The following is a 27,592-nucleotide window of genomic DNA, read 5'->3' as shown; positions in this document are numbered from 1 at the left end:
TGTGCAGACTTTTAAATATTCTCATTTCATTATGCTGTTAGTTGACTGCTTAACATTGTACCTAGAAGTGAAATCAAGAACTACTGTCTGAAGCCACTTGGAGATTTAGTTGTGTAATTTTAAGCATATTTAAAGCACATGTATTCAGATGTCATTGTGTAAATTGTAATGAAAATTGAGCTCCATTAAAATTATAATATTTTCTGACTGAATTTGAGGCTACTTTAACCTCAGAAATGAAATAAACAGGTTTTTATTAAGAGTGGCACTTGTACCCCTTATAATGGTAATTGACATGTTAATGTGGTGATAGTAAACATACAGTGTATGTTTAATATAGCAAAAATGTTTGCTGATCTCTGGTTAGTTTTGAGATGTGCTGTACCCAAACAGGTTTTGAATTTAAGTGTTGAAGTTGAAAAAATAAATCTGTTTCAAACCAGTTGGGTTGGGAACTTAGAGGACAGGTTGGAGGTACACAGTTAAATTTCCAGATACAATTATAACTTTAATAGAATATTAAAACTAGCCCTTTCTTTCAAGATATCAGAATTTTCTGTCATAAGTTATGTTGAAAGTCAAATTATTTCATCAACAACTAGCGGTAATATACATTTTGACAGGAGATCACATATGGATCTTTTGTGTAATGTACTCTTTCAGAACTTTTGAAAGATCTCATCATACTATAGTTAAGGCTAAGTTTTTGGTCATGGATGTTTTTAGTAAAAGTCAGACACAGGTCACAGGAAATAAACAAAAATTCACGGCAGCCTGTGACCTGTTCCTGACTTGCACTAAAAATATCCCTGACAAAAGGAGTAGGTGTGTTCAGCACCCATTGCTGCTGGGTCCTCCACTGATGTGGGGCATGGGAGCTTCAGGGTCCCCGTGCCCCTGGGGGTTGGGATGCTGCAGAGTCTCCTCGCCCTGGGTAGCTGGTAGCTGCAGGGTTCCCTGGCTGCAGCTGTGGTGGGGAAGCAGTGTGGAGTCCCCATTGCCCGCCGCGGCTGGGCAGATTCAGGGGGTCCCACTGCGGCTAGGCATATGCAGGGGGTCTGCCTGCCTGCCATGGCTGGGGCCTGCGAGGGTGGGGCTGGCTGGGAGCTCCAGCCCCAGGACAGAAAATGTCCTGGAGGTCAATGGAAGTCATGGAGTCCGTGATTTCCATGACATAATCGTAGTCTTAACGATAGTATATGGGAACAAAACAGACAAAAGAGCTGCACCTTCTTAATGCATCGTGAATAGTGGTTAAAATATCTCCATTAGGATTTCCTCTCCAGATCCCTACTAGTGCATACCTCAGCCTATGGAATTCAGAATCCGCTAGAAAGAAATGACCATTGGGATTACATTTACCATTTTGCAATTCATACATTTTGTGTAAGTTTATATAAGGAGTTGTGACTCTAGCCATTCAGAGTTCCTTTTCTGCTAACCGTGGCCATGCTTCTTGGAACCATTGTACTGGATAGCTTGTAGCTTGAGCTGACAGACAAACACAAGGAGATGTCAGAAAGACAAGCAGATATTTTAGTTTGGACAGAGACAATGTGGAGTAGAGAGGTAGATCTGAGAGTTGTCAGCATAGATGTAGTAGTTGAATTTGGGTTTGTGGATGAGATTGCCCCGAGATAAGGTATAAAGCAGTGGTTCTCAACGTATTTACCGTTGTGGCCTGCATACACGCTATATATATATATATATATATATATATATATATATATATATATATATATATACACACACACACACATACACACTACCTGTATGGCCCTGAGAATGTTGACTGTATTGTGGGGTTGAGAACCACTGATGTAGAGGAAGAAGAGAAGGATACCAAGGGCAGATCCCTGTGGAATCCCCACAGAAAGTTGACAAATGGATGAGAAGGATCCTCCAAAGGAAACACTGAAGGAGCAATTAGAGAGGGAGGAGAACCAGGAGAAGACAGTCATGAAGACAAGATTTCAAGAAGAATAGCAGGATTGAGTGTGTTGAAGGCAGCTGACAGATCAAGGGGGATGAGTGTGGAGTACTCATTCTGAACTTTAACTGGGAAGAGGTCAGAGACTTCGGCAAGAGCGGTTTCAGTGGCGTTCGGTGTCTCCAAGCTCTCTTACATTTGCAGCATGTCACAAATTGAAAATGATCTTTCTATGGTGAACCTCAGTAAAAAGAAATAAGATTTAAATGTAAGCCGTGTGGTGGTCTGGTAAAGACTTTATTACATCAGATGCTGTTAAAGTCTGGGAGGAGAAACTCCCTAAGAATAGTTTAATTTGCACTGGTTTTAATCTGTCGCCTTAAAAGAGCAGTTGGCTCAAACTTTGTTGAGGGTGTGCTTGAAAGCTTAGTGGAATAGCTAGCGTTTGTTTACTCCATGGAATGAACCATGAGGGATCTGGCATTGCCTGGAAACCAAGTGGCGCAAAAAAAAAAAAAAAATTCTAAGGAGCAGGTACTGTTAACCAAGATTGGTATCCAAATCTGCATTGATGGAGCAAATATATAACACTGCATGAAGCTTCATCTTTGGGAGACCTAAATTCTCTGTCAAATCTGAGTTCATTCCAACAGGGGTTTTTCCTGTTCTCCTCGGCAGAACCAGACTTGTGTATCATAGTCTCGGCTCTATTTACTCTCAAAATCCATCAGCGGCACAGATGATGTCCAACCTCCTTATCTTTCTGCAAAGCACTAGAAGAGTTATTTAAAAACAACTTAAAAATTACCTGTACGTAATTTCTTAATTTCTGCGTGCAGTGTAAGTGTGGTGGAAAGAGGTCACCTAAACCTCTTCAGGTAGCATTGGACTAACTATAGCTACAGCAATGAATATGGCCCTTTGAAATCAGTAAAGCCCTGTGAATTTTTATAAAACTTTTTTTATTTTGCTTTTTGGGGAATTTCTTGTTTCATTTTATCTATTAAAATTTTATCCATTTAATTTTTTCTATGTTTACATTAATAAAATACCTGAAATGACTATATATAAATCCCAGTACTGCGACCCCCATATAACATCCACTTCTCCATCCTCACTCAATGACACAAACCCCATGGGAGACCATGGATCTTCCCAGTCCCTAATGCTTTCTTCTCCAGCTCTCCGTACCCCCCACCCCAGTATATCTAGGGACTCCTCCTTGGGTGCCCCATCCCCATTTATATATTCTTCTTCTTTCATTGAACCTCCTCTCTTGAGTCCCAACACTGCAGCCTCCCCACTGTTCCCAGGAACTCCTCCCCTGTTCTCTTCCCCTGCTGGAGCTGCTGTGGAGCAGCAGTGGCGTGCTGCCTGCAGGTGGGGTGGGAGGCCTAAGGTGGATTGCAGAGTTGAACCTGCCCTGCACTCACCCAACAGCAGCAGCTCCTGTCCCATGGGGCTGGGCATGGCTTTCCTCTCTGGATGTTGCAACCTGGCATGTTGGATTGCAGTGCTGCTCAGGTTTGTCTTGGTGGCCCTCTGTCATGACGACAGAGCAGGGGCAGGCCATATTTGAGTGAGTGGTGCTGCAACTGTGTACGCCATGTCAGTGCCCAGAGTGGAGAGGCAGCCCCCGCCAAGGAGGACAGGAGCTGCTTCTGTGGAGTGTCTGTCTGAGGATTTTTTTTTTTGGTTCATTTTATTTCATGGTATTTTTGAAAATGTGAAATATGCAGCATTCTAGAAATTAGCGTAAGGTTGGGAGAGCAGCTGCATGTGTCTGCATGCTCCACACATCCTATTCTGGTGAGTTCCTGAGCCTTGTTTCAGCCACCATTGTTGTAGCCTACAGGGAGCCACCTGTAACCATGCACAGGTCTTTCCTAAGTTGAATATGCATTAACTTGTGGGGTGGGGGGGGAGGGGAGGGAGTTTTCTATATGGACAGAGCAGAAATATAGGCCTTCTGTCTTCGTCCACTGTCTCTTTCTACCATTCAGCTCAGTGGTGCCAAATCCTTATTTTGTATTTTAAGTTGGATATAAATACTGTTTGGCAAAGAGGCTATGTTTAGATGTCAGTAGGAGATTTACACAGGCAGAGTGTTGGGGTGCAGGAGGGGGGTAAGGGGGTACAGGCTCCAGGGGGGAGTTTGAGTGCAGGACAGGGCTCTGGGCTGGAGTGCAAGAGGGATACGGGGTGTTGGCTCTGGGAGGGGGCTCAGGGCTGGGGATTGGAGTGCAGGAGGGGGTATGGGATGCTGGCTCTGGGAGGGGGCTCAGGGCTGGGGATTGGGATGCAGGAGGGGGTATGGCATGCTGGCTCTAGGAGGGGGCTCAGGGATGGGTGTTGGGATGCGGGAGGGATGTGGGCTCCCACCGGGCGGCGCTTACCTCAGGTGGTGGTACAACGGGACTAAGGCAGGCTCCCTGCATGCCCCGGCCCCACACCACTCCCGGAAGCGGCCATCACACCCTGCCCCCCCTGGCGGGGAGGAAGGTGGGGGAGGGGGAAGTGTGGCTCCACATGCTGCCCCTCTCTGCAGGCACCGCCCCCGCAACTCCCATTGGCTGCAGTTCCCCATTCCCAGCCAGTGGGAGCTCCAGGGGTAGTGCTTGCTGGCAGGAGCAGCGTGCAGAGACCCCTGACCCCTCCCGTACTCCTCCCCAAGGGCCTCAGGGTGTGATGGCTGCTTCCGGGAGCGATGCAGGGCCAGGTGAGGCAGGGAGCCTGCCTTAGCCCCGCTGCACCGCCGGTCTTTTAGCAGCTGGAGATCACAATTGGCTGTCAGAAGCTCCAGGATTGACCAGTCGATCGCGATCTACCGGCTGGTGACCACTCTTCTAGCCAAACATGGATCATAGGAGCTTTCGTTTTAGTTAACATTACGCAGTGGTCATTGTGTTTTCATTTATAACACTGTTATCAAGCACAGTCAAGGAAAGTTTGTCATTTAAATTAATTGTACTTCATTCCGCACAGTATTCATGTGGATTGTATCATGCATGCTTTGCATTTGTTTACATGATCTATCCAAAGTCAGCTAAACTTAGAATTCGAAAGTTAAGAAGTAGATGAAAAAATTCTGAATGAAACATTTTGCCATTGAAAAAAGAGGTTGTGTGGAAAAACTACCTTTTCAATGGAACTTTCTGTCTGGGAAAATCAATATGTAAGGTAGAATCTACATTAATCTGAGTCCATGGAAGCACATAATGACTCAACCTCAGGGAGAGAGATGTAGTGCAGCTCACATAATACCTCTGCGCTTCACAAACATGAACAAATTTATCCTCACAGCATCTGTGTGAGGTAGGGAACTACTGTCCCCGATTGACAAACGGGAAACTGAGACAGACCAAGTAAATGACTTGCCCAAGGTGAGAGAAGATGTCTGTGACAGAGACTGGTACTGATGCTTCAATTCAGCAACATACTTAAAAAAAGAAGTGCAATTGATTTCAAGGAACTACTCACATACTTGAAGTACCTTGCTGCACGGATGCCTCAAACCAGGTCTTCTAAGTTCCATCTCAACTCATTAACCATGAAACAATCATTTTTTAAAATTTATATATTTGTATCTCAGAAAGAAAGAAAACCGAATCCAGGTCAGCATCATGTTTACCTTTGACAGCCTTAAACATATTATTGCTCCAGGTCATCAAGAACATGGGTCTAGAAAAATGCAACTTATAAGCACTGCCTCAGCTATCTAGTTTAACAGGTTTCCCCATACCAGCATAATGCTCCACTCTTAAATTCATATAAACATTCAAGATGGTCTTAGATTTTGTAAAGGTTTATTTTGACAAAAGACAATTTTATCCAGTATTGTTTGAATCTCAACTTTGAACTTCCAAGCCTACGTTTATGTGTTACAACCTCAGTGGAAAGTGTTTTTTAAAAAATAAATAAATAAAATAAAGAAAGCTAAATTAGTACCATTCTAAACTGGTATAAAAATGTAACAGTCAATATTTCAGATCCTAAATTATATTTCCAATAGTAATGGCTCATTTCAAGGATGGACATTATTCCATCCATGGAAGCATTTCTACCCTAAGCCAAAATGCAGGGAGGTGTTTGTTTTGTTTTATATTTTAAACAAGGGAACACAATTTAAATTTATTATTTAAAATTCTTTTCTTTTTATGCTTTTAAGTGGGTTTCTTTTTGCGAAGTAAAGACCCTACAATGGCATTTTGAGAATGGTATATCATGAACATGGAACATCCCATCCCACAGGAGCACTTCTTGTGCTGATGTCACTTCATTGGCTTTCTTGGGTTGACAAAAATAGCTGCTACTGTAGGATGAAGAGACGCTGGGGCCCGTCTACATGAACATTGAGTTTGCAGCAAGCTGGAACATGAATCTATCTTGCACTAGCTTGCCGCAAACTAACTGTCCTTGTGGACCCAGATGACACACACGAACAGTTTAATACGCTTTGATCTAGTCTTGTTTCGAACAGGACTAGATGAAAGCACATTAATGAACTGCTAATATGAGTCAGCAGGGTCCACATGGAGTTAGTGTGTGGCAAATTGTGTAGACAAGTCCTCTCACATAAAAGCAAATATTCAAGAGAGGAGAGAGAGAGAGACTATTTTAGCTGCAATGTTTTAGAATGGCTGAAGAGTTGGGATCCAGGCCTTGGTGCATGAATATAATGAAGGGGCAGATTTTAAAAATGAGAGGGAGCAGCAATAAGATTACAAGAGAGCCTAGAATTGTAAGGATGGCAGAAAAACCAAAGATAACCCTATACCAAGGGTCCCCAAACTTAGTTTGCAGCTTGTTCAGGTTAAGCCCCTGGCAGGTTGCAACACACTTTGTTTACCTGAGCGTCCGCAGGTATGGCCACTCGCAGCTCCCAGTTGCTGTGGTCCAACACTCTGCTCTAGTCTGGAGCCTCCTCCTGCCCCCAAACTCCCTCCCAGAGCTTGTGCCCCTCAGCCCCTCCTGAACCCCAACCCCCTGATCCAGGTTCAGCCTGGAGCTCCCTTCCACACTCTGAACCCCTTGGCCCCAGCCCAGAGCCCGCATCCCCTCCCACATCCCAGCTCCCTGCCCCAGCCCAGTAAAAGTGAGTGACGGCGTGGTGGGGCCTAATTTTGAGTGGCTGTGGTGGGGTGGTATAATAAACCATTAAAAGGTAATATTTTTGAGCTTTCATGTTTACATTTACATTTAGCTATTTTATTATTATTACAAGGGAGTTGTCTGGCTTACTCCTTACTTGCCAAACAATAATACTTACTTTTTGTTGTTGTTGTTTTGGATGTTTTAGAATTCCATATAAATCAAATTATATGGGATGAAAGATTTGGTCAGAATCTTAAAAAAAATCCAGTTTTGTCAGTTAGTCTTTTGGTAGGAGTTTGCAAGTAGACATTCTCTTTATTTGGCTTTGGAATTTTGGTTTGGAATTTTTCATAACAATTCTGTTGGAATACTACTTGTTGGAACTTTAGAGAATAGTGTTTTCGGATATTACTTACTTCCGAGAGATGTACTTTGTAGCATTAATATTATGTATATTGTTTGTCTTGATTGATACGACTGACCTCATTCATAAACTTTCCCAATGCTTATTTTTAATAGGGAGAAAGAACAAGAAATTCAAGAAGAGGAACATTTGATGGAAGAAAAGAAAAAGAAAAAGCAGGAAGAAAAGAAAAAGAAGGAAGGTGCTCAGAAAAAGGTTAGTCTACACTGTTGCATTTTAGAGATGCAGTTACTTGAACGCTTATATGGAGTTGGTCCTGTGGCCTTTACTCATGTGAATTAATTCTAGATAGTTTTAATGAGAAGTCACATTAACTGTATAAGAGTTGCAAGATCAAGTCTCAAGTTTTCCATGTACTGGTACCTCCTCTCCCTCCCGCCACCTCCAGCCACTTTACTACTTTTTTTTCTCATGTGTACGAAGTTGCTAAATACATGGATTTCATTCAATATCCATTTAAGTGGTCAGCTGAAAATTATGGCTAGCGCTATATATATGTTATCTATTAATTAATCTATTAAATCTAACTCGTGTAGCATCCTGTAAATAGCACCAATGGTTTTTATGTCTTAAGAAATTTAGAAAATAACATGAGTTTGGTTTTTATTGGTCCTATTTTAGGCTGCTCATACCCTTTCACTAAGAACCACGCTTTCAGGAGGAGCTCTGACGGGAGGAAATATTTGGGCAACATGAGAGTATCTTGCATAATGCGGCAAGATATTAGGAAAACTTATTGAAACTTTGCTAGAATAAGCATATATAAATTACATTTAAAATGTGAATAATTGATAAACATTAAAAAAATCAAATTGAAATGGATAGCTCCAAATTGCAGCAGTACATGACATAAGCACTTATTAAAACATATTTAATTCTGTTTAGTACAAACTCAATAATAATATAACAAATATGGAAAGTTCTTATAAAAATGCAATATAGTTTAAATGAAAGTGGAGGGAAATATTAACTATTTGATAAATAGATGAACAATATATTTCAGTACTTGGGTAACAGCTACTACAATGGCATTCAAAAATAAACTCCTTGTTAAAACCTCATGTACATAGTCATTTACCTTTGTGTGAGTCTATTCAGAAGTCATGCCACTCATACTCACGATGGGATGGTTTCTGGTATGAGTATTATAATTCATTATTAATTTGGTATTTACAATCAGTAGAATTTGTATTTGTTATCTATTAATTACATACAAACTACTATATTAAACAGTATTTAGGTTGCAAAAGTAAGGTCTTGAAAGCTAGTAAATGCTTAGGTCACACATGCAACCTTAATTCTGCTTCGTTGTGCCCATGCATTGTAATAGGCTTTAATTACATGATCACATAATGTTTTTTTTCTGAAGGAACCCTGCCTCTTTAAGAGCACAGGGTGAATGATGCTCAAGGAATGAAATAACTGGTAAATATTTTTATCCATCTAACTCAATTAGTGTCCCCTGCCTTAATTTTAGCGTACACCATCCAGAGTTTTCAGTGAGTACAAAACTGTTCATTTCCTTATGGTCTCTTTTATGGGACTCATCATAGTATCTAAGCTTTACAAATATGAATGAATTTCTCTCTACTTCAAGATAAGAGAGTACTGTTTTATCCCCATTTTACTGATGAGGAAGCTAAGACAAAGACTTGATTGAGGACATACAGTTGGACTAGTGAGCTTGGAGTTAGAGGGTCCTGAGTTCTAAGCCTGTGCTCATTCCTTCTGACCACACTACTGTATTGCAAGAGGTACTAAACATCCACAGTTCTAATGACTTCATTTGCAGTTGAGTGCTCGATATTGCTGCATTTCCAGCCCCAAGGGGGGTATCAAGTTGGGCACCTAGAAAATGAGGAATTGCACAATGATGAAATTTTGGTTAGTGACTTACTCAGCATTTGTATATGACTGTGGCATAGGCAGGGATTGAGCTGATTTTTCTCCTGCGTGCAATCACCTCCCTTAATTACAAGACCATTCTTTCTCTCCCTGCAATCCCCTACCTCATTCCCTTCCAACTTCTAGGGCAAATGAGGCAGGACTCCTACAAACAGCCTTACCTATTACACAACAGTGAATCTTTTGTTGAGCACTGTCCATCCTGTGCACTGAAAGAAACAGGATTCTTGTGGAAAAAACAGTATGTTCTATAATTAAAAACTGTATCTCAAGGCATATACAAAAGGGAAGAGGATTAACGTTGCCTGGACAACCTACATTCTGTCATTTCCTAAATTGAGTGTTTGACTTTGCAACCTAAATAAGGTTCTTTTAACAGGTTATTTAATAAAATTTCCAAGCATTTTAAAAAGAAAAAGATAAAAATAATGTGCTACTGTAACACCCCCACCATGCATCACTGGCAGTGTTTGAACCCTGAATCTTCAGCAGTGCTTCAGGTACAGCATTATTTCCTTTAGCTAGTAGCTGGAGATTGCTGTTGTGTTATCCTGGGGGAGGGAATGAGTCACCGAGTTCACAGGTGTTTGAGGGAACTTAGCCTGTTTCTCTTCCCTTCTTCTCCCAGATATGGGGAGTTTCTTCCCCATATAAAGCAGGGGGAAAAAGCCTGAAGGTTCAGGTGCGAGTGTCATGCAGAGGAAACCATCCTGTGTGTCTCTGTCTCTTGCAGAGAGGCTGCCTGCTCCCAGGATTCTGAGTGAAGTGAAGCTGCTGCTTTTTGGATTTGGTGTGAGCCTAGCTTTAAATTAGAATGTTTATATTCATTTACTGTTTTGGAATGCTGCTAACATTTTTCCTGAGGCATGCAAGCAGTGGAAGGAAAATGGAGATTTTGAAAAGTTTTTATATCTGACAAACACGAATTGAATGTAGTGGGACAAAGAAAAGGCATTTATCTGGCCCCGTGGCTTTTCTTTGCTGAATATTGAACACCTGCTGGAAACAATAGGAGAGTTGCAACCTTTTCTGAAAAGTTCTCTGAATCTTTTATAATGGGAAGTGTTAAGCAAACTAAATATAGGGATTGCTAATAGCTCCCTTTATAATATGTATTACATATCCATGATGGGTAGTGTAACATAGTTTTTGGGCATGTGTTCTAGATGGACTCATGGTATAATAAATAGCAAAAATATGGGATATGTGGATAATCTCAGAGCAGTACCAATAAATCCTCATTACCCCTATACACCATTAATGGCGTTGTCGTGTAATTTTTACATAAGAAAAACAATGATACTTTTTTTTAATCCCTCCACTTGACGCCAGCGTACTTAATTCCCAAGAGTCCAACTTCACAGACATCTAGAAGAAAGATAAATTTATATTAGTAACCTCTAATATAGCCTGACTGTAGATCATATTACATTTTTAAGCTCTAAGGTTTCATAATATCTTAAGGATATGTGCAGTATCTTATTGGAAAAAGGGATACCTAGCTCCCTATTGTGTCTATCTCTCATTCTCAGACTTGGATCATTAAATTGGGCTGTAAATAGTCATTCTTCTGAGACTGAGTACACCCAGTCATTGGCTTCAAGTGAGGAAAGAAACTTTTTTCAGCACTTGTATTTTATTTTTAAAAGTGGCAGGTTGAAGGGTGTCCTGAGGTTTGGAAAGGTGGAAGTAGTCCTGATTAGATGGATCAGTGAGCAGAATATAGATAAAGGCAGTCAAGGGTGGTGCAAGGTAAATTGCACTGATCTCTTGGTTCTTCAGTTTATTAATTGGATAGCATATTACATATTAATTGGATTTATAAGTGGTATAAATACAGATGTGTCTACAAACATTCCCACATGCTATGCTGCCGCTATAATAGTTCAGTGAACATTATTATGTAGAAACTTTTCAGAATGGGGCAAAGCTATCTTGAAGAAGCTAATTCCTTGTGTTGTACACTTCATCTCTGAAAATGGGACTTCCAGACTTTTGTTTTGCTTCAGCCCAAACAAATATTTAGATAAATCAACTTCACACATTATCTATCTAAAAAAAAAAAAAAAATCCAGAGTTTCATATTTCTCAAATCCTATATTGCAGCGGAGCCCTTGCATTTGGTTTTGAATTATTTTCATGCTACAGCCATGTAAAGATTTTGTCCCCTGGTCTTTATAGACATTGCCATTAATAATTATATGGATATTTTGGGGAGTTATCTGTATCTGCAAATTTCATAAATTATAAGTAAATATTAACTGGGATACAGCTTTGATGTTAACCTTCATAACAAAGTTAGTGATGCTAACTTCAGGTCATTTAAGAGCATAGCTAAATAGGGTTAAATTTAAAGTAGAAATAATGTTGTGTGACAGTAGTGCAGTCCTAGTAAGATATCAGCAGGTTTCTCCTAAAGCATGGACTCAGTGTTCAAGGAAGTTCTCTGCAAGAGAGGAAATTTTAAAGGGTCAAGGGTACAGTCCTATATCTTTGATATAACAGTAGTAGAAAGTGTCTAATACTGACCAGTATTTCTGATCTTTTTTTCTTTCAGGCTGCTGAACAAAAAACCAAAGGTAAATTAACACTTACTATCTTATTGTGAAATATTTGATATGTTTTGAATGCATTTCTGATTTTTCCATAAATATATAGTCTTACTACTTACATTAGAAAATGTTCTTGTATTTTTCCACAGACTTGTGGGAGTTGTCTTTGGTATAATACTTCCTTTGGGTGTATCTGCTGTTTTACTATTTTTTTAAACTATAAAAGGCATCTAGCCTATGGTTTAGATGTATGACTCGATCATTATCAACTGCAAAATCACAACATATGTTGGTCTGTTTAGTAGTAGTTTAATTTAGGGAGCCTAATGTAGAGGCAAATGTGATTTTTTTCCCCTTCTAATTTTTAGTGGTCATCTAATGAAAATGGATCAGGATAATTTTAAACTGTTTATCATGCATTAAGACTTTCTGTACCTATGTCTCTTGGTTGATTTAACTAGGAAAATCATTTATCTCAGTTACTTTGAATAGATTTAAAATTAGTAGTTTCCCTTTAAAGATACAATTTTTGCATCATTCATCAGTTTTGGATCTTGTGCTCGGTGCAAGAGCTCTCAGGATTTAAGATTAATGGGCAGAGGCAATGGGACTTACGTAATGATCTACCTTCCTGCAAATGCTTAATAGCCAGGACTCCTACCTCTGCTCACCTTGGAAACATTCTTGAGCATAATCAGTGAAGAAACTTCACATGGGAGGTGCACTTCTTCATTTTGGCTATTAAACCCACCTAGTGAGTTGAAGACTTCAGATATGCTTTTCCACATGCAGCCCTCCTTGCCTTCTGCTCAGATCCTGTTCTTATGTGATTTGGAAAACCTTGTTTCTCTTGTTACCACTGGTTCAGGAGCACTAATATGGCACCTTTTTCTGGAATTATTGGAATTATTCTGGAATCTGTTTGACCCAGGTTTTCTGTTTTGCATAGAACATTTCAGCACCTTATTTGCCTTGGCACTCTTCACAGCCACAGCTTGTTACTTCAAGACTTTGATTCGCTGCACTTCAGAATTACTTCAACTCCAGAGGCTATTGGTTTCAAGTGCTTCTTGTTTCACTATATCATGTACTGCTGTGAGCCTTTGAGAAGAAGGAAGACCACATAGAATCTTCAAATAATGCCTGTGTAGCAAAATGAGTATTGCTGAATATGAGACCTGGCCAAGTCACCCCTTATCTCTAAGACTGCCTCAAAGACCACAAGGCTGTCTTTGATTCTTCCCTCTTGCTCCATGTCATGAGCTGTTTAGTGCATTTTGCACTGAGATTTTTGCCTACACCCATAGAATTCTCCTTAGCACAAGCACTGGCCCTGACACTGATACCCCTAGCACCTTTTGGTTTAGAAGTTCTCTGCACAGCCCCTGGATTTAGTGTGTGCAAGCAGCTCGCATGCTCCCCGACAGGAGTCCTTCCACGCAGTGGTGTGTGTCTTCTGTCTGGGAGTGTGCAAGCTGTTTGCGCACACTAGCACGACCAGGAACAGCTGCCAGTGAGCCTGTTGCCTGCCACAGTGGGCAGGGCTGAGGGTAGTACAGCTGCTGGTGCATGTTGTTGGCTCCTGGGATCAGTGGCCCAACATGCTGCTGCTTTTGTCGCTGTGGTTCCCAGTAGAGGTCTGTGGTGGACTGAGAATCCTTGCTCAGTATATATCTTTAGAAATGGAGAAATTAATTGCATTGTAATTCTGTTTCCTTCAAGGTGCCTTTCAGGACTCTCACTATTTATGGCCCATAGGTTCAAAAGCCTTGTAGCACAAGCCTCAGGAGTGAAAATCCTGCAAGGTATCTTCAGAAAAGCAAAATAATAAGGAAAGTGACTTCCAGTATAATAATAATTAGGTGTTCTACAGTAGGCCAGAATCTTGTCCCAATGAAGTTAGAGAATAGTCATGAGTGGGTACAGTACCTCCATAAACAAGTACCGTGAAGGGAATATAACAGGGTTCTGTCATTGTAAATGGAATACACAATTGACCAAGTTTGTTTTCAAAGAGTAAAGCCCTTGATTTCAGGGTGGATTGATTTAAATAAGTGCAATTTAATTAAGACACCAATTTTAATGCTGATTTGAATCAGTAAGCAAGAATTGTGTAATTTGTTTTCTGAATTCGTACTTTTCAGTTATTTTCTGAACGAAGGTTGGTTCTTATTAGTTGATAAAGATATGGTTAAAACATGTTGATTTGCAACTAAACATTCCCCTAAATCCGGTGCTGCTTTTTGCTAATCAGGGTACACTATGTCTATACACATTTATTTAAGATCTTATATAAGACCTTATATAGTGTATCTTGCATGTATTCAGAGTCTTAATTTTGACATTTTTAATGTTAGAAAATAATGAATGATACGTTTCTTAAATTGATTAATTTGTTTCTTGTGATGTAAGTCTGTTTAGATGGAAATTCAAACAAATGCACAAACAGTATTTTAATTTTATTAAATAAAACTACATTACAAGTCTGGATACTCATGATTCTCCCCTCCCCTTCCCCCCCTCCCCCCAAACATGTTTTGCACATAATACTAACTGGTTTATTAAAGGCAGTATTGTCTGTAATTAATGCAATTACTGATTTGTTTTTTGTCACCATGTCTTTCAAGATTTTAGAACTAGTCTATCTCACCCTTTCATATCTAGTTTTCAGTCCTAAATTGGAGGAGGAAAACAAGCTGTCATGCTTTTTCAGCTCCAAATCAACTTCTTATCTTTTACTGAACTAGTCATTGAACTGAACTAGTTGAATAAACTGAAATAAAGAAAATATTCTCTCTGCACATGCAGGGGAAGCTGATGCTATCAAAAGCTGGTTTAGCACATCAACAAATTTTGGTTCCAGGTGCTTAGCCAGTGACTTCCACCAGTTCAGTGATTTGACTTCCTTTAAAATTTTACAGCAAACGTACTGCTTAATCTTGTTTTTTTGTATTCAGTTAAAGTGATTTTAATAGATTATAATTTTTTATCTTTTAAAATAGGTTATCAGTTTAAAAGTTTAAAATAAAATGGGCTGCTTTTTTAAAAATAGCCCTTCATTTAATTTAAATAAAATTTGATATTTTTGATATTTTTAATTATTGATTTTCCCCTGCTAGATTTATGATTTTTGGACGTATTCTGATAGTGTGGGGCATCAAGAACTCAGGCACTAGTATGAGTGGGTAAATGAGAAAGGAGCTATCGGAAGACAGGTTTGGGTGGACCAGAAAGAGTGTATGATCTGTAGAAGATGATGAAGGTAGAGATGTAGGGAGATACAGTTTTGCATTTGCCTTGAATGTGAAGAGACGCTTGTATTTCAGCCAGTGACGTAATCTGGAAAGGGGAGACATAGTTGTGGAATAAAGTGGGTCTTTGAAACAATGTTCTGGATGGAAATAGAAAGGGTACGGACCTCCAAAAGGCAGGACAAATTAGAAGAAAAATTCAGTGCAAAAGTTTATTTTATTTTGGTTCTCATGGTAGTATTTTTTTTTATTAATTCATTTCCTTTAAATTCATTCATCAAACAGTTGTGTATTCTATGTTTAAAAACCACTGTCTGAGACTTCATATATTGAGAGAAAAGAAAATATTAACATAGTTGAACCTTGAATTACTTAGCTTTGTAAACACACACAACTGAATGTCAGTATCAAAAAGATTATTGTAGCTGGTAACTATTTCTGTGTTCTCACCACACTACTTCCCACTAGATGTGTTGCATCTTCTACTTCAGTGGCAGTTAACAACACCAACGCTTAACATACCTACATCTTTTGGCATCTTCGGGGACTTTTTCCATCTTGCTAAGACTCCTTTTAGTTACAAACGTCGTATTAACAGCAGCTGTTTAATTTTCTCTGACTTAAATGACAGGAGTAAACCAAGAAAGGATAAGATGTTAAAACTGCTGTTGTGAATTACATAGGCAAAGTTGTTCCATACCATTTCTTCCTGTTCAATTGCTTGTTCTGATGGGAACAGAAGAGTGCTTTGAATATTTAGGCACCTTCTTGCCTGACCAAAGTAGCAGCTGATCAGATGCGATTCACCCTGGAAAGGCGAAGGAAGTTTCTCCCACCGAAACTGTGCAGAGGAGAATGAATCCATGATATAGGGTCAAGAAACACCACAGAACTGACCAAGGCACAAGTGACTTACTTTTCTAGTCTGTTAGTTTGCCATTAGTAAATCAAGAACTCAAGAAAATGTCTTAGAAGACATCCAGATGATGCTGAAAGTCTCCTTCACAGAACAGTCCAGAACATGGTATGACTCTTGAAAGTTGTTAGTATAGTAGTCTAGATGACACACCAGAATTAAAAAGTTAATACTTTCAAAAGCTTGGCCTGTTTAGACCCTCCTTAGATCGAGACATGGCAGACAGTAAGGAGTTTATTGCTGTCCTTGAGAAACGTTAGACTCTCGCTTTCAGGCATTACTCTTCAGAGGGCAAACTACCTGCTGTCAAACTGAAAGGATGTATCTAGTGTGGTCTGATAGGGGTCTGTCCTAGATCTGGTACTAGTCAATATTTTCACTAATGACTTGGGTAATGGAGTGGAGAGTGTGCTTATAAAATTTGTGGATGATATGAAGCTGGGAGGGCTGGCTGGCACTTTGGAGGACAAAATTGGAACTCAAAATAACCGTGACAAATTGGAGAATTGGTCTGAAATCAAAGATGAAATTCAGTGATGGCAAAGGCAAAGTACTACACTTAGGAAGGAAAAGTCAAATGCACAAAAATGAGGGGCGGGGGAGCACGGGCTAGGCAGTAGTACTGCTGAAAAAGATCTGAGGGGTTATAGTGGATCACAACTTGAATATGATCAACAATGTTATGCAGTTGGAAAAAGGGCAAATATCATTCTGGGGCATATTAACAGGAGTGTCATATGTAAGACCAGAAAGGTAATTGTCCTGTTCTACTCAGCACTGGTGAGGCCTCAGCTGGAATACTGTGTCCAGTTATGGGCACCACGTTTTAAGAAAGATGTGGGCAAATTGGAGTCCAAAGGAGAGTAACAAAAATAAGAAGTTTAGAAAATATGACCTATGAGGAAAGATTAAAACATGGCATGTTTCTTTTGGAGAAAAGAAGGTTGAAGGGAGACCTGATAAGTCTTCAAATATGTTAGAGGACCGTGATAAGTTATTTCTCCATGTCCACTGAATGTAGGACAAGAAATAATGGGCTTAATCTGCAGCAAGAGAGGTTTAGGCTAGATATTAGGAAATCCTTTCTAACTATAAGGATAGTTAGTACTGGAATAGGTTACCAAGGGAGATAGTATAGTCCCCTTCATTGGAGATTTTTAAGAACACGTTAGACAAACGCCTGTCAGGGATGGTCTAGATATACTTGGTCCTGCCTCAGTATAGGGGGCCAGACTAGATGACTTCTCAAGGTCCCTTCCATCCCTACATTTCTGTGATTCTTTTCTTTTTAAAAAATGTCTCTAGTATTCATGGCTCTTGAGAATTGCTTGCCCTCAATATTTTAATCTCTCCCTTAATTGAAGGGAAGTCACTTCTGGGAGGTCACTACAGAAACAGGCTTCTCTGCTGAGGATACCATACCATACTTGTTTTCAGGTGATTTTTTTTTTTTTTTTTTTAAAGTTAGAGAATGTTATCGTGAACATCCTAGATGACTTCAGCTGCCATGGCAGCCTCTTTCGTGAACTGTCTTTGTGATTAGCACTTGGTTAGGGACTTGGTTTAGTTTTGGGAATGGCCTGATGTGCATCCATGCATCAGTAATACTAGAATTTTGCAATAGGTATAGGACCAGTAGGTCAGTAACTATTATACAAATTAATGTTATGCAGATTAGCACCATTTTTATGGAATAATGCCTTGCACGGTATCCAGTGGTTTCTAAAAGCACTGACATCCCAACAGTTTTGCAAAACAATCGGTTATATTTTCTTTTAGTAGCTGTAATTGCAGGCAGGATAGTAAATACCCTTAGTAATATGTGAGTCTCGGTTTCCCTTCAGCCACAGTCTCAGTGGTGACATTTGATATAGCCTTTTCCTTTGCCTGTATCTCTGCTATTCCTGGTATTCCATAGAGATGCGTTTCTAAGTGTGGAAGGTAAGGGTTAATGGATTAATCTACCAATATGGTATTTATAATGGAATCTGCTGATGGTGGTGTTTCTAGACAGTATGGGACTCTGAAAACCCTAGGCTAACATAACTTCCCGTTTGTTTTGCTTTTGCAAACCATTTGTCTTTCAATCTCATTTTGATGCCAATCTTAGAATATGTTTTAGCATTTCAGTATGGCTTTTGGTCACAAGTTAGTCAGTTGAAATGTATCATAGTCCAGTGTCAACACTTGTCATGGAAAACTGCTACAAGAACGTAGAGTGAAGTGATACACTCTGTGTTACGAGAAGCATATTTATATCTCCTGGCGTATTGCATCATACTGTGTCAGCCAAAACCTGTCGATAAAGATGGTGGGAAATGACAGACTCTGTGGCTGCCACCTAGTTGGATGAATGAGTGAGTCTTCATGTGTCAGGCAAACTGTATGCAGGAGTTTCTCATCCATTTTCTTCTCCCAAGATGCAGGCAGGCTTCACCAGTTGTTCTGGTCTTACTGGAAGATGGGTCTCTTGAGGCATTATCTTTCTACCAGGTCTCAGCAGAGCTCCAGCATGACAGACCAGGGAAGAAAAAGGAAACTTACTCCAAAAAGAAGCCAGGAAAGAAGGGCCAGATAATGTCTCTCCCCTGCAATATTAGGCATTCAGTGCATTCTCCCTATCCAGTCCTTCTACCTTTACTCCTGGGGGAATTCTGTGCCAAAAATTAAAAATTCTGCTCATAGTATTTTAAAATTCTGCAAAATTCAACATATTATATTTTTCAAAATAAAACAATATAATTACGCCAGTTTCAATTATTTTGGTAATTTGTTTCAAAATACCTGTCAGCAACTGTGTCAGTAACAATGCAGACAAAAAAGATTCAGGAAATGTTTCTTGACAAATAGATTCCTTACTAGGAATACTAATACATAATTCTGTGTAATAATTCATTTAAACTACAGTACAGAAACATATTTCCTGCACCCCTCAAAAGCAGTGCAAAGGCTTGGGGGAGTCAGGAGTAATGGAGCTGAAGGAGAGGGAAGCAATTGCTGGGAAGCAGCCTGCATGTGAACTTCGCGGGTTGTTGGGTGTGGGTGGGAGAAGTATGTAGCAGAGTTTTTGGGGGGCAGGGAGGGATTGTTTGGGAGCTTCCAACATGCAAAGCCTGGCTGATCCCTAGCCTCTCATTCAGGCACATCTGCCCATAGAATCATAGAATATCAGGGTTGGAAGGGACCCCTGAAGGTCATCTAGTCCAACCCCCTGCTCGAAGCAGGACCAATTCCCAGTTAAATCATCCCAGCCAGGGCTTTGTCAAGCCTGACCTTAAAAACCTCTAAGGAAGGAGATTCTACCACCTCCCTAGGTAACGCATTCCAGTGTTTCACCACCCTCTTAGTGAAAAATTTTTTCCTAATATCCAATCTAAACCTCCCCCACTGCAACTTGAGACCATTACTCCTCGTTCTGTCATCTGCTACCATTGAGAACAGTCTAGAGCCATCCTCTTTGGAACCCCCTTTCAGGTAGTTGAAAGCAGCTATCAAATCCCCCCTCATTCTTCTCTTCTGCAGGCTAAACAATCCCAGCTCCCTCAGCCTCTCCTCATAAGTCATGTGTTCTAGACCCCTAATCATTTTTGTTGTCCTTCGCTGGACTCTCTCCAATTTATCCACATCCTTCTTGTAGTGTGGGGCCCAAAACTGGACACAGTACTCCAGATGAGGCCTCACCAATGTCGAATAGAGGGGAACGATCACGTCCCTCGATCTGCTCGCTATGCCCCTACTTATACATCCCAAAATGCCATTGGCCTTCTTGGCAACAAGGGCACACTGCTGACTCATATCCAGCTTCTCGTCCACTGTCACCCCTAGGTCCTTTTCCGCAGAACTGCTGCCTAGCCATTCGGTCCCTAGTCTGTAGCGGTGCATTGGATTCTTCCATCCTAAGTGCAGGACCCTGCACTTATCCTTATTGAACCTCATCAGATTTCTTTTGGCCCAATCCTCCAATTTGTTAAGGTCCTTCTGTATCCTATCCCTCCCCTCCAGCGTATCTACCGCTCCTCCCAGTTTAGTATCATCCGCAAATTTGCTGAGAGTGCAATCCACACCATCCTCCAGATCATTTATGAAGATATTGAACAAAACCGGCCCCAGGACCGACCCTTGGGGCACTCCACTTGATACCGGCGGCCAACTAGACATGGAGCCATTGATCACTACCCGTTGAGCCCGACAATCTAGCCAGCTTTCTACCCACCTTATAGTGCATTCATCCAGCCCATACTTCCTTAACTTGCTGACAAGAATACTGTGGGAGACCGTGTCAAAAGCTTTGCTAAAGTCAAGAAACAATACATCCACTGCTTTCCCTTCATCCACAGAACCAGTAATCTCATCATAAAAGGCGATTAGATTAGTCAGGCATGACCTTCCCTTGGTGAATCCATGCTGGCTGTTCCTGATCACTTTCCTCTCATGCAAGTGCATCAGGATTGATTCTTTGAGGACCTGCTCCATGATTTTTCCAGGGACTGAGGTGAGGCTGACTGGCCTGTAGTTCCCAGGATCCTTCTTCTTCCCTTTTTTAAAGATTGGCACTTCATTAGCCTTTTTCCAGTCATCCGGGACTTCCCCGGTTCGCCACGAGTTTTCAAAGATAATGGCCAATGGCTCTGCAATCACAGCCGCCAATTCCTTCAGCACTCTCGGATGCAACTCGTCCGGCCCCATGGACTTGTGCACGTCCAGCTTTTCTAAATAGTCCCTAACCACCTCTATCTCCACAGAGGGCTGGCCATCTCTTCCCCATTTTGTGATGCCCAGCGCAGCAGTCTGGGAGCTGACCTTGTTAGTGAAAACAGAGGCAAAAAAAGCATTGAGTACATTAGCTTTTTCCACATCCTCTGTCACTAGGTTGCCTCCCTCATTCAGTAAGGGGGCCCACACTTTCCTTGGCTTTCTTCTTGTTGCCAACATACCTGAAAAAACCCTTCTTGTTACTCTTGACATCTCTCGCTAGCTGCAGCTCCAGGTGCGATTTAGCCCTCCTGATTTCATTCCTACATGCCCGAGCAATATTTTTATACTCTTCCCTGGTCATATGTCCAACCTTCCACTTCTTGTAAGCTTCTTTTTTATGTTTAAGATCCGCTAGGATTTCACCGTTAAGCCAAGCTGGTCGCCTGCCATATTTACTATTCTTTCGACTCATTGGGATGGTTTGTCCCTGTAACCTCAACAGGGATTCCTTGAAATACAGCCAGCTCTCCTGGACTCCTTTCCCCTTCAAGTTAGTCCCCCAGGGGATCCTGGCCATCCATTCCCTGAGGGAGTCGAAGTCTGCTTTCCTGAAGTCCAGGGTCCGTATCCTGCTGCTTACCTTTCTTCCCTGCGTCAGGATCCTGAACTCAACCAACTCATGGTCACTGCCTCCCAGATTCCCATCCACTTTTGCTTCCCCCACTAATTCTACCCGGTTTGTGAGCAGCAGGTCAAGAAAAGCGCCCCCCCAGTTGGCTCCTCTAGCACTTGCGCCAGGAAATTGTCCCCTACGCTTTCCAAAAACTTCCTGGATTGTCTATGCACCGCAGTATTGCTCTCCCAGCAGATATCAGGAAAATTAAAGTGTCCTTGTGTCCTTGCACCCCACTCAGCCACCCCTCCTCCTCCTCCTCCTCTACCCATGTATCCCTGCATCCCCCTCCCCCGAGGGGCCCTGCACCCCCACTCAGCCACCCCGTATCCCCATGTATCCCTGCACTCCCCTCCCCGTCCCCATGTGTCCCTGTGCGCCCACTCCCATTCAGCCCCCACCCTAGTTTATCCCCCCACTAGCATTTCTGAACCCCAGTCTGAACCACCAGCAACCCCATATGCCCCATGCTGTCTCTCTGCCCCTCCCCCCCCCCCAATTCCTCCTGACCCAGTCTCATGGGCAGGATACTGTGAGGAAGGCAGCCTCTTTTCCCTTCCCTATCTGCAGCTGGGGCTGCTCCTGCCCAGGAGCAACTGCACTCTGCTCTGGCATCACAGTGCCCCCGAGTGGGTGAAAGGAGTAACTGCTGCACTTTTCTGGAAAAATGTATTTTCTGCTGTGGGGAAAAATCTGTTTAGCACATGAATTCTGCGCAGTGGCGCAAAATTCCCCAGGAATATACCTTCCAGGCCTGGGCAGGGGTGATAGAGTGGCTCTGATCTGGCCCTGACGCTGCAATACTTCAGCAGCTCCTGTAGAATCTGGGGATCAACCTGACAGCTTCTAAAAAAAAAAACCAGACTTCCAAGAGTGGGGCCTTCAGAAGGACCAAGACTGGGACAGACAACTTGTGATTTGAACTGTTCTACATATTATCCCAGCAGAATTATTTAAGTTTCATCTGAGTAGCCCAGAGTCCTGAGATGTGTAGGCTTGCTGATATGTGATGGGGAAACTTTGACAAGTATACTTTACAGACTGCTCAACTTTGTATATATGAACTGTATTCCTCTGTCCTGACTTCTTATATGGGAAAAACTTTTGTATGAAAACAGGATCTTTTGATTTAGAGCTCTGTTTCTGTTGCTCATTCTCCACTTGAAATCATCTATAACATCTTAAATAGTTACTGTGGAAATAAATCATTCAAGAAGATTGACTTCAGGTGAGGACTAAACAGCAGGAGTTAAGCTTTTAAAGATCCTTATTACATGCAAAAATTGCTTGTACTAAAAAAGAATTAGACCAAATTGTCTCTAAATGGAATGTTTTCCAATTTTCCATGAGGTATCAGCTGCTTTGTCTCACTATTGGCCTTTTGCACTGTGTCAAAAGGTTTTACTGTTCTGCGGCACACTAATGAATCTTTCACATCATAATTCAATGCCAACTGTCTTCTATTGTCATTGTAACTAATTAGGTTTCTTTTCACATTGTAATTTAATGCCTATTGATTTGTGGTAATAGTGGAACACAATGCCTGCAGCTTTCTTGTATGTGAAGGTACTGTTGTGATAGCTATTTCTTTTTTAATTGCTTGAAACTGTCAAGTTTAATATCAGTTTCCTAAGTAGCTTTGACACCGTTTTCTCATCTAGACTTCTGTTTGTTTTTGTGTTTCTTTTTCAAATTTAGAGATGTATTTCTCCACTAATTTCTTGATTCTGCCCCTTGCTTTCCTACTTAGATGTCCTATACTACTGTGGTAGAAAAATGGGAAATTAGTGTCCACTTCTTCTGTAAAAGTATTGTTGCCAGTCCTTTTCTTGCTATATGTTTGATCCACTCCCCCATACACCGAGGCTCTGTTTCTGCAATAATTAGTTGTACAGCTAAAATTCATGCATTCTCAATCCTTCAGAAATACATAAACAGTTTAATTTTTACATGAGAATTATGGGCTCCAAGACCCTACACCCCCACTCAGCCACCCCGTATCCCCATGTATCCCTGCACTCCCCTCCCCGTCCCCATGTGTCCCTGCGCGCCCACTCCCATTCAGGCTCTGTTTATGCAATAATTAGTTGTACAGATAAAATTCATGCATTCTCAATCCTTCAAAAATACATAAACAATTTAATTTTTACATGAGAATTATGGGCTCCAAGACCCTCAAGTGTGTTCTTTAGCCAGTTTCTGTATTTTTTTAATTGAATGGGATGGTGATGTCAGTACTCCCACCACAGCAATTGAAAGAGAGTTAGTGAGATTTAAGAAGAAAAATCTGAAATGTGTACTGATATGGTAGATCATTTTTCCTTCCAACATACTAGAGAAGCACTGCCTCAATCTTGAATAAACACTATATGTAACAGGTATGCTTAGGAAGAGGAGAGCAAGAAACCAAACCAGAGAGTTTATACTTACTGGTTTTTGTAACTCTTGTAAAATGCTCAGATACTACAGTGATGAGTGCTGTATAACTAGGTAGATGTTATGTTGAAAAGAGAACAATGTTCCTTCAGTGTGCAACAAGTGTTTCCTTTAGCTTCCATGGTATGTAATTCCAGAGATCCAGAGGAGTTGAGAGGTGTAGAAGTGTCTTACTGTTTTCTGCATCCTGACAATTTAAATATAAGTATAGGTTTCCATATTGAACTGGTGTAGTGTCTGACTACATCTATGAGGGTCTGATGATAAAAGTCAGGAACTGAGATGGCAATTGTTTGGTAGAAGGTAATGGGTTAGGAACCAGAAATGGAAGATTTTCTATGAATGTTATGCTAGTATTTTCAAAGTAGCCTGAGGAGATAAGCATGCAAATCCCATTGACATTCAATAAGAGTTGGATGCATTAGGCCTTTAGGTTCCTCTGAAAATCCCAGCTTAAGGGTTTGTGCCATATCTGAGTAAGTATAGACAAAGTAGTTGTGCAAGAGTTATACATACTTTTAAGTTAGGTAGAGGTTTCAAAGAAAACTACTAAAATAAAATGTAGGTACCAAACTACATGGGGTGTGTGTTGAGGAGCAATGTGAGTACAGATCACAGGAAGTGTGTGTTAGTGTATTTACTACTGTAGTGATGGAAGCTTTCTCCTCCCTAGGGATCATGTTCCTTGCTCAAAATGGAAAACAGAACATTTATGGATTTCATACTGAACAGCTGCCTTCTTAACTATATGAACAAGTAAAGTAGAAAAAGTTCCTGTCCAAGTTTTGAGTAACACTTCGGAACTGGAAATGTAATGATAGAGAATTTAAGCACTAGTGACAAAACATAATCAGATTTGTAATGGGAACTAAAGTGAAGCAAAAAAGATAATTTGTTCTGCTACCAGATATTTTGGCACTATGCAGGAAGCAATCAATGGGAAGAAAGTGAGAAAACAGGAGGCAAGGAAAACATTCAGAGGTTAAACTACATATGTGTTTTACTGTAGCAATAAATATATTTTAAATAAACATATATAGTGTGAAGAAAGGAAGACTACAAGTCAAGGTAAGAAAGTGGAATAGGATAGAAAACATCCTGTAAAGTGGACTGGAAAATCAGACTGTTTAGTCTTCAAATACAGTTTTAAAAGCAGTAGAAGTTCAGAATGAATATAAAATTGTACAAATGGTTGAGAAAGAGGTTTTCAAAGAAACTAGAGGTCATTGAATGAGAAATAATGCTAATTTATTGATGGAAGAGTGATGACCTGACCAGCATAGAAAAAAGGGGGGTTGTGTCGGGTGAGGGGGAGGGCAGAGAATGTAACAGTTTTTATTTGGTTCTGTATTAGTATTTAACTAGAGTTTTATACCTATTTAACTTTTAGACCCAGACCCTGTGATTTCTGCGCCTCTGTGTTTCTGTGTAATTAAAATCTATCTTTCTTTAGGGAACTCAAAGTTCAGGTCTTTATGGGGAGGAAGCCGTCAGCCTGTGCCCAAACTCTCTTAAGTGTCTTCCTTTTAGAGGGTCTGCCTTGTTCTCCAGTACTCTGTTCTGGTGTGCTCTTGGACTTTTCTCTAGTCTTCCTGGTTTACTTGTCGGTCTCCACGCTTTCAGCAGGGCCTCTTTTAGGAAGCAACAGCACACTTCCTGGAGTTAATGCTCCCTTGGAATGAGCTTAGCCTGACCTATATGGGACCCAGACCCTTTCCACTCCCAGAAGCCTCTGCAAGGATTAGTGGTTAGTTTAAAATGAGCTGGACCCAACTCTAGTTCAGAGTTCCTAGGGTAGATCAATATCTATGGCTGCTTCTCAGAGGACTTGTATTTTTTGGTTTCCGTCCGGTGACAGTTCACTCTGTTACATTCACCCTTAAAAGAGATGCTGAACCACTAGCCATTGACAGACTAATGGGAATATCTTAAATTGTATAAAATCAACATACATTCATGAAAGGAGCAAATCTTGCTGAACTTCTTTTTAAAGAAGGGTCAAAGTTGAACATGGAAACTATGGACTTTGATTTAAAATAGAATATTTTGTGCAGTATTTTATGACATTTCAAAGGGTTGTTTGAACAATGCTGAAGAAGTGAGAAGATTAATTGGTACCACAAAGATTAATATTGAGAGTACAGTAGAATCTCAGAGTTACGAACACCGGAGTTATGAACTGACCGGTCAACCCCACAATCTCATTTGGAACTGAAAGTATGCAATCAGGCAGCAGCAGAGGAGAGAGAGAGAAAAGAAAATAGAGTACAGTACTGTGTTAAATGTAAACTACTAAAAAGATAAAGGGAAAGTTTTTTTAAAAAAAGATTTGACCAGGTAAGGAAACTGTTTTTCATTTAAATTAAGATGGTTAAAAGCAGTACTTTTCTTCTGTAAAAGTTCTGTAAAGTTTCAAAACTGTTTTAAGTCAATGTTCAGTTGTAAACTTTGGAAAGAACAACCATAATTGTTTTGTTCAGAGTTACGAACAACCTCCATTCCCAAGGTGTTTGTAACTCTGAGGTTCTACTGTAGTTGTATTTACCTCATATACTCTGACTGAGAGAACAAGGCAATGTGCCGAAAAATAGTACAAAGATAGTGCTAATGGACCATAAAATTGAGTGAATTGTATAGAGTAGATGTTGCATTTTGATGTGCAGAAGTGTTAAAAGTTACTGAGGCCAGTGACAAATATGAAAGAAACTGATAAAATGGCCCTTGGATATGAGTCATGTAACTGCAGGGGAAACTGTATTCCGCTTTAAGAGTGCGGTGACTAATAACTTTCACTTTACTTCCTGTCTATGAACTTTGTTGTTAGCAGTCAGTTGCTGTAACAATGAGACCTATTTCCATCGCTCTTCTGGAGTGAGAGGAAAGGAAAGGAAATTGTTATGTGGCCAGATTCTGGGTATAGAAGTGTGCAATTAATACCTCTCAGTGTATTTGAAGCCTTGTTTTTATACTGTTTTATATTTGGGTATTGGTGTTTTAGAAGGGAAGGTATCTGTTCTAAGTAAATATAGGATGGAATAATCTGTCCAAGGAGCTTTACTTATATAGTCAATTAAAAGGTTAAGTTATCCAGGGTCACTTATTCCATTTTAGAATCCTACAATGATGTATTAAATTTCTTTTATTCTGAACAAAACAGAGCTATTCAGTTAATTCTCTAGTAAAATGCAAAATCCACTGCATTGTTTCATAGTGTATAGTGTAATGCATAGTTAGCTCCATCAAATATTGTGTGCACAGTTGTAGTTTGCTGTAAAATGTGCCCAATTTCTACATACCTTAGCGACCATTTTCTGCTGCAGCCTCAGGAAAGAGAGATTAGTAAGCAGAAAAAAGGTCTCCTGTGGGTGGGTGTATGTAGTGTGTTGTCAATTAAACATCACAAAGGGGTCTCAAGTGCAGCTAAATGTTTTCATTTATGACCTGAAGCACAGAACTCCTCCAGAATAAACAAACGTACGTTCCCAGCAGAGGAGGTGCTTTGAAAGATATGTGGCTTCTTCTGAAGTTACTGATCCCATGTTAGAAAGCGCTCCATTCACAACTTACACTCATATTTCAATTAAAAAAAGGATTAAACTCTAAATTTTCAGAAGAGATGAGAAACTTAGGCATTTCTCAGTTACAGAAGAGCTCCGTGTTGCTCGAAAGCTTCTCTCTTTCACCAACAGAAGTCAGTCCAATAAAAGAGATTACCT

General features: G+C 40.6%; 1 protein-coding gene across 1 annotated transcript in view; it reads left to right on the top strand.

Annotated features, from left to right (window-relative positions):
* Nucleotides 1–27,592, top strand: part of LOC144274921 (trinucleotide repeat-containing gene 6C protein-like) — a 137,887-nt gene that overhangs the window by 22,909 nt on the left and 87,386 nt on the right. Inside the window, exons 2-4 of the mRNA XM_077834019.1 lie at nucleotides 7,544–7,643; nucleotides 9,982–10,145; nucleotides 11,911–11,932. Of these exons, the coding sequence (XP_077690145.1) occupies nucleotides 10,047–10,145; nucleotides 11,911–11,932 (121 nt within the window). The 5' untranslated portion in view covers nucleotides 7,544–7,643; nucleotides 9,982–10,046. The remainder of the gene's footprint in view (nucleotides 1–7,543; nucleotides 7,644–9,981; nucleotides 10,146–11,910; nucleotides 11,933–27,592) is intronic.

This window comes from Eretmochelys imbricata, chromosome 14 (assembly GCF_965152235.1).
Source record: "Eretmochelys imbricata isolate rEreImb1 chromosome 14, rEreImb1.hap1, whole genome shotgun sequence".
In the NCBI taxonomy this organism is placed as follows: Eukaryota; Metazoa; Chordata; order Testudines; family Cheloniidae; genus Eretmochelys; species Eretmochelys imbricata.
This window is presented reverse-complemented; position numbering and strand designations above follow the sequence as displayed.